Genomic DNA, 7101 nt, shown 5'->3' with positions numbered 1-7101 from the left:
ACCTTCTAGAGTTTCCTTAATTCTTTGGTTATTACGACTGAAGACATGACCTGGAAGATGGGTCAAGAAATCAACAAAAGAAACTGATTTTCATGAAAGAAATAAAAGTATCTTTGGCCTGTGAAATTGGTAGTATGAATGCTGACAAGTTAACTGAACTCTTATTTTAGTTTTTTTGGTCATCAAATTTTCTTAACTGACACATGCTTAGCTTTTTTTTCTGACAAAGGCTTGTTAGGTTACAAACTTGTTAGGAAACATGCAAACAACAAACATATGAGGTATACTGTCTTGATGGATAACTTTACATTTATCTGTAATACTGTACATGAGAAATATTAATTATGCACGAAACTCTACCTGGGCACGCAGAAGCAAGCATTGGCAATGCTTTACAATCGGTTTCTTTTCTCTTGTATCTTGCAAGGAATTCCTTTTGTGCTTCAAGCAGACTCAGGCTCCGAGCCAAGGTTATATCGAAGACATACTGGACACCCAGTTTCTTGAAATAACCTAAAAACATAGAACCATAGTAAACTCTGTTTTTAGAAAGTCATGTACATATATAGATATGAATCAAAAACAAGAATATATGAGGTAAGAACATAACCCTAGGACAATTTTTCTCAAATTAATGCATAGCACAAAAAAATTAAAGAACAATGATCTCATTACATGCCAACTACCACATTGGGGCATAAAAAAATAGAGAGCTGAGCAGTTTCAAACTCTCCTAAGTTCCTTGTCAAAGTCCAAATGGTAGAATAGCAAGAAAAGGGCATATAGGAATAAAGGGCAAAGTGGGAGATGAAATATGAAGGAAGGCAGGCAGCAATATGAAAGTAGCAGGAATGAACTACAATACTTGTTGACTACCTTTTGGAGATTACGAGGATCAATGTCCTCACTGCCTGGGACCAGATTCACGAAGCAGTTACACAAGCACTTACGAACCTGTACATCTTTTCTCAATCATTGGAGGCTTTGTTTACAATTAATAAACAGTTAATGAGCTCCGAAGCACCAAAAGGCTGATTATAACAATAACAACAGTTGATTGGCAAGTTTTTATGCTTGTAAATTGTTTAATAAATGTAACCAAAGCCGTCAAAGATTGAGGAAAGATGTACACGTTCGTAAGTACTTGCGTAACTGTTTCGTGAATCTGGCCCCTGGTCTCTGACCAGACCTTCTGGTTGCTGGTCTGATCAACCAGGCTGTTTAATGCGGCTGCTCAGCTGAATGTGCCAATAATCTTAAGCAAACAGGTTTCTGGCCAACTGAGCTCGCATGTTTGCACAAGTTCATTGGCAAAGTCATACCTGCTCCTTTCATCTTGCTGCCTGCCCTTCTTCCTTTCCCTGTTCCCATGCTTTGTCCCTATATATTTATTATTATCTTGCTATTGTGCCATTTGGTTTTTGGCAAGGGGAGGGGAAGAGTTCAAAGGCCGTCAGAACTTTATTTTCATTTTTCAAATCTAGTAGTTGGCATTATATTAATGCTCCTTTGTGAGATGAGTATAAAATTTTGCCATCCAAATACATGTATATTTCCACATACCTGTTAATTTTTGTGCACATTCATCTGGCGATAGAGAGAACTTTGCACCAATGGAGAGTATTGCTTGCAACGACAGTGACACAACAACAATCTGTCTCTCACTTTCTTGAAGCTTATTGTTTTCTGCAAGAACTCTAAAATAAACAAAAATTAAATAAATTTCTGTACAGTATCTGTATCTGATGTATTACTGTTATGTAAAACTAATTACAGTACTGTATCTATAAATTATTTCAACACACACACAGGCCCATAAGACACTACTCATTTGTATATTTATTTAATTACCTGGTAGATAGAGTGTACTGTAAGGAATTACCATATTTTCTGATAGGAGGCATATTTTTGGTCCACCACCAACCGAATATACACTATGCTGTATTTATATGCACAATATCATATTTTTATTGAAATTCACTTTCAATACATGTATAATGAAATGTACTAAAACTGTTTTCACCACAAAATATCCTAGAAAACAAGTTGTGTCCTATACACTGACAAATGTGGTACAGTACTTTATAAGACAATTATCACGGAAACATTGTAGATTGGAACTTGGAAAATACATGTGCATACCTATACAATTCATCATGGCTCTGTTGACTGATCAAGACCACCTCAGCTGATGTAATACAACCACTGCATGCCAAGCAGTCGTTCAGTGTAATCTTGGCTTTCTCATATTTTACCTGTAATTAAAAAAATATTTATAAAGTTAAAATTATAAAGGACATATCTGGTTTTACAGTGGGTCTGCATTCTTATACAGTATATTCTGGGATTAACTCCTTAAGTCTAGTGAATATTTGTCACTTTTATACTATAATGTATATCCACAAAGCCCCCAATAGCATGTTTCTGCATATCATACCGGTGTTGAAAGAGCATCTGCGCCGTCATCTTCAATGCGAATCACACCTCGGCCGGATTTCTGTTCAACCTTCACAGGCTTGATGCATTCCTGTGGACAAGAAAATGCAGGCTTAATTCCTATTTTCAGCAGTATAGTACTGCTATACTTGTTTATTTTCTTACAAAATAAACAGCGTGTACTTGTTTATTTTGTTACAAAATAAACATAGGTAATATTCAAGGCCATTTTGAGTCACTCAATAAAAATAATTATTTGACTGTAAATAAAAAGAACTCTCCTTTCCAAGCAAGGCACTGGAGTGCTCCTGTAGGGAAGATCCTGTGCTTCCTATGGACATGGTTAAGGAATCAGGGTTGTTGAGGAGCCTGGGATTAGGATATACACAGCTTCCAACCAGTCCTGTTGTCAAGACTCAGAAGCTGGCTGCCCCACTCAGTATCTGGGTGACCTTGCAATGATTTCGGGACTCAACATCCCCACGACCCGGTCCTTGATCAGGCCTGACCGAAACTGGTTATCAGCCATTAGCTACACCAGTACCATATGGATGGTACTGTGCTAAGTACTGTGAAGTGTTATCACAGTTGTTTAAATATTGAAAGGGTGGTGGAAGCCATATAGATCATAATACTGTACATACATTTATACTGTACAGTACTAATGAAATTGCTTCAGAAATGGGCAACACCATTACTGTACGAGCCGAGAACTGGTGCTCAGGCAGCTGAGCATTTCAGGAAATCTGCAAGTTTAGCCACCTAGATATTTCACTTAATATGTCAGCAAGTACAGGTATAGCACCTATCTTGAGGTTATCTTGAGATGATTTCAGGGGTTTTTAGTGTCCCTGCGGCCCGGTCCTCGACCAGGCCTCCACCCCCAGAAAGCAGCCCGTGACAGCTGACTAACACCCAGGTACCTATTTTACTGCTAGGTAACAGGGGCATAGGGTGAAAGAAACTCTGCCCATTGTTTCTCGCCGGTGCCTGGGATTGAACCCAGGACCACAGGATCACAAGTCCAGCGTGCTGTCCGCTCGGCCAACCGGCTCCCTACAGAGTATTAAACAAATTCTATATCCAATTTGCAAAGAAAACTTCCTAAGGTGTCTGAAGACCAGAGATATTGCCCTACAAAGAATGCAGAGACGTTGGATAAAGCAGTTGTTGCTGACACCTCAGAGATAGGTCACACTCAAGGACAAAAATGATCCTACACTACTTACCTTGAGGTTACCTTGAGGTGTTTTCGGGGCTTAGCAACCCCATGGCCCATTCGTCAAAGCCTCCTCGTTGCTGAACTGGTTAACTAGGCTGTTGGACGCGGCTGCTCGCAGCTTGGCGTATGAGTCACAGCCTGGTTGATCAGGTATCCTTTGGAGGTGTTTGTCAAGTTCTCTCTTGAACACTGTGAGGGGTCGGCCAGTCAGCAGAAGGAATGTGAAAAAGTAGCAGAGATGGCCACCAGTATAAAATTTGTATGATGCCTTGCAAGAGTGCACCATGCAGAGTTAGGTCAATCCCCTTGCAACAGCCAAAAATAAATGGCAGGGGAGGCACCAGCCACCCTCAACACACACAGGGTAGCTACCACCACTGGAGCAAGAACCATGCACCTTGCATGTCCAGAAGGCCCACAGGAGCTTCCAAAGCCTGCTGATCCCCGGCACCTCTTGCCCAAGCCAGCTCCAGATCCCCGCTTGACCCCCCTAAGACCAAGCTGAAATATGTAAGAAAATCTATCAACACCCCCCTTGACCCCATGGCAATATATGCACCAGCCGTTACAATCACCAGGCACTGGATGAGGTGCCTTACGGCAAGATGTATCCCAACGGGCAGCAAAAGCAACACATTTTTCTACACACCCCAAGGAGAGCAGAAGTTAGGCATCTACACAGCCTTGAAGTAAGTATAATATACTTGCTCCATACTCATTAGCTTATGTGCAGATAATGAGATGGGTTTGTTAATTTTACATTACCTATCCCTAAGTTATCACATTTCCAAATTGTACTACTAATTGGTTAATACTTCTTGCCAACCTGCTAGAGGATGGTCAGGTGAGGGTGAATGCTGGTAATATGACCAGTCCACAGCGAATCATCATCAGTAACTCCAAGAATGATTCAGTACAGACACTCGAGAGATACCACACATCTTCAACATTCACCAACAACAATGTAGCACTCAATGTGTCCAGTTCCCACCCCCTCACACGACGCTTCAGCCTCGACACACAGAAAACAGCCAGACTCTGGCCGCATTGTGCTTCCACGCTCTCGTCCCGCACCGAGTTCCTCGACTCTGCCCGCATTCAGAGTGCCGCACTCTACGACTCTCGCCCTGCATCCGAGCTCTCTATCACCTGCCCCACTCAGCTCTCTGCCCTGCTCCAGGCTTCATTTTAACTACTACAACACTTCACTTTTATCTTTTAACTCAGTATCTTTTATGCTGTATTTCATGTTTTACAAATAAAAAGAAAAAACACTTAACAAACCAACAAACCAGTGTGTCGGTTTGTTTGTCACACTGCCAACACACCGACTGCTGTAACCAAGACTATACTAAATAAATATAAAAAAATACTAAAGTCTATGTCTACTCAACCAAATACTTACACGTAATCTTACGTTACAGCTTAAAGTTGAACCGAGAATCATTGAAAGACCAGCTACCTGGGAGAGGACTAGCTACCTGGGAGTGAAAGACCAGCTACCTGGGAGAGGACTAGCTACCTGGGAGTGAAAGGCCAGTTACCTGGGAGAGGACTAGCTACCTGGGAGTGAAAGGCCAGTTACCTGGGAGAGGACTAGCTACCTGGGAGTGAAAGGCCAGTTACCTGGAGGAAGATAAGCAGTTACCAGGAGGGGAACAGCTACCTGGGAGTAAGACCAGCAACCTGGGAGAGAAAGACCAGCTACCTGGGAGGGGAAGGCAAGCTACCTAGGATGGGGCAAAAAGTTACCTGGGAGGGAGCGATGAAGTCATCGAGATCAGAGAGCTGAAGAACCCCGCTGAACCCTGCCATAGCCACCTCCAGGCACCTGACGCAGGTTTTAAAGAGTTCCTTGTTGGTCTTCACTCATAAAATTGCCAAATAAACTTGTAGAATGGTTCAAGACACACTTGAGTGTTGTTGGTGTTGCTGAAGAGGACCGTGGAATGCGTCCATCAGCTGTCAATGTTTACTACGGGGGGCTGCCAGGCGCCTCGGGGTCCCTCTAGTCGTGTTTTGATATATAAAAAATTATCTAAACAAAAATATTGTTTAATTCATTTTATAGTTTGTTTTGTAGTTTAATAGTTTATTCAAATTAGTTTTGTGGTAATTAGTAGTGCCTTGTTGGTATTTAAGGCCAAATTCAACATTTGGCCTTAAGGGGGCATAATTTCGAAAAAATATTAGGAAAAATCGTAATTTATTCATTTATTTATATACAAGAAGGTATATTGGGTTTATGAGAGTACAGAGACTTGAAGTTTTACATTCTTGTAAAGCCACTAGCATAGTAATATTCTGAAATATATATAGAAGGATAGAAGCACAAACCAGTGAATCTGTACGATGGTACAACATGGTTGCAGCTGGCAATCCCAATCAGTATGGCCGAAGAGGAGGAGGACGAGGGAGAGAATCTGTAATAGCGAGAATCCGTCTTGGATACAAATATCCATGGAGATTTGGAATGGAAACAACAGTTGATCAGCGAAGTTGCAGAATCTGTGGTGAGAGTGATGGACACCGCCTTGACCACTATCTACGTGAATGTGAACACCTGAAAGACATTAGGAATAACTGTAGAATAATAAACCCCACATTGTTTGAGTTAGGAAAACACTATTTGTCAAATGTTGATACTGTTCTTAAAAGATTTCCCCATTTTGCACCCGCAAGATAACGTAAGCTTTTAAGGATTGATACAAGTTAATCTTCTTGTTTGAGGAGCTGTTCACTTGAGACAGTTAAGCAAGTCCCAGCTGTGTCTTGGGTACAAGTGACAGGATGAACAACCCAGCGGGTTTTCTTCCTATTGGGGAGTGTTGTACATGCTGCTATGGCGGTATGTTCACTCACAAGATGAGTGGCGCTGCCCAATAAACTCGCCCCTCGGGGCAAAATTTAAAATTTAAATTCTGAAATATTTTTAAAAATACTACGTGATTCTGGCAACACCGTTATACAAACTGTTTTTTTTTATATAATTAAAACTTACAAACCAGTAGTTAAGGTAGTTATAGTCAATTTTCTAGCCGCCATTGTCCCCAATCCAGTCACCTCGGCTCGGGTGCGCGGAAGGGTATTGCCTCATACGTTGTAAACTATAAAATGGCGTTGCCCGATGCCCCGAAATGCTGTGGAATTAGTACGTGGCTTTAGGTATTATATGTTTTAGCTCTCTCTATAAATCCAGTATTATACTGTAATTCGTCTACTATGTATGTATTTTTACCTGAATAAACATTTTGATTTGATTTGATTAATGACATAGAAAATCACTCCTTATTCAAAATTCAAAATGTTTATTCAGATAAAAGTACATACATGGAAGATAAGTTACAAACGTAATGTTGGATTTATAGATAGAGCTAGTACATACAATACATGTATGTATGCATGCCTATATTGTATAATACATGTACTATTATGCATAATAG

General features: G+C 40.8%; 1 protein-coding gene across 1 annotated transcript; it reads right to left on the bottom strand.

Moving 5' to 3' along the window:
- Positions 1 to 295: 295 nt before the first annotated feature.
- Positions 296 to 6734, bottom strand: LOC138355542 (cytosolic Fe-S cluster assembly factor narfl-like). Its single transcript, XM_069310733.1, has 7 exons — positions 6660 to 6734; positions 5996 to 6221; positions 5411 to 5666; positions 2438 to 2527; positions 2143 to 2255; positions 1564 to 1697; positions 296 to 513 (listed from the first exon to the last, which is right to left on the bottom strand). The coding sequence occupies exons 3-7, from the start codon at positions 5471 to 5473 to the stop codon at positions 311 to 313; spliced, it is 603 nt and encodes a 200-aa protein (XP_069166834.1). The 5' UTR covers positions 5474 to 5666; positions 5996 to 6221; positions 6660 to 6734; the 3' UTR covers positions 296 to 310.
- Between the last annotated feature and the right edge of the window lie 367 nt (positions 6735 to 7101).

This window comes from Procambarus clarkii, chromosome 68 (genome assembly GCF_040958095.1).
Source record: "Procambarus clarkii isolate CNS0578487 chromosome 68, FALCON_Pclarkii_2.0, whole genome shotgun sequence".
NCBI classification, from domain to species: Eukaryota; Metazoa; Arthropoda; class Malacostraca; order Decapoda; family Cambaridae; genus Procambarus; species Procambarus clarkii.
This window is presented reverse-complemented; position numbering and strand designations above follow the sequence as displayed.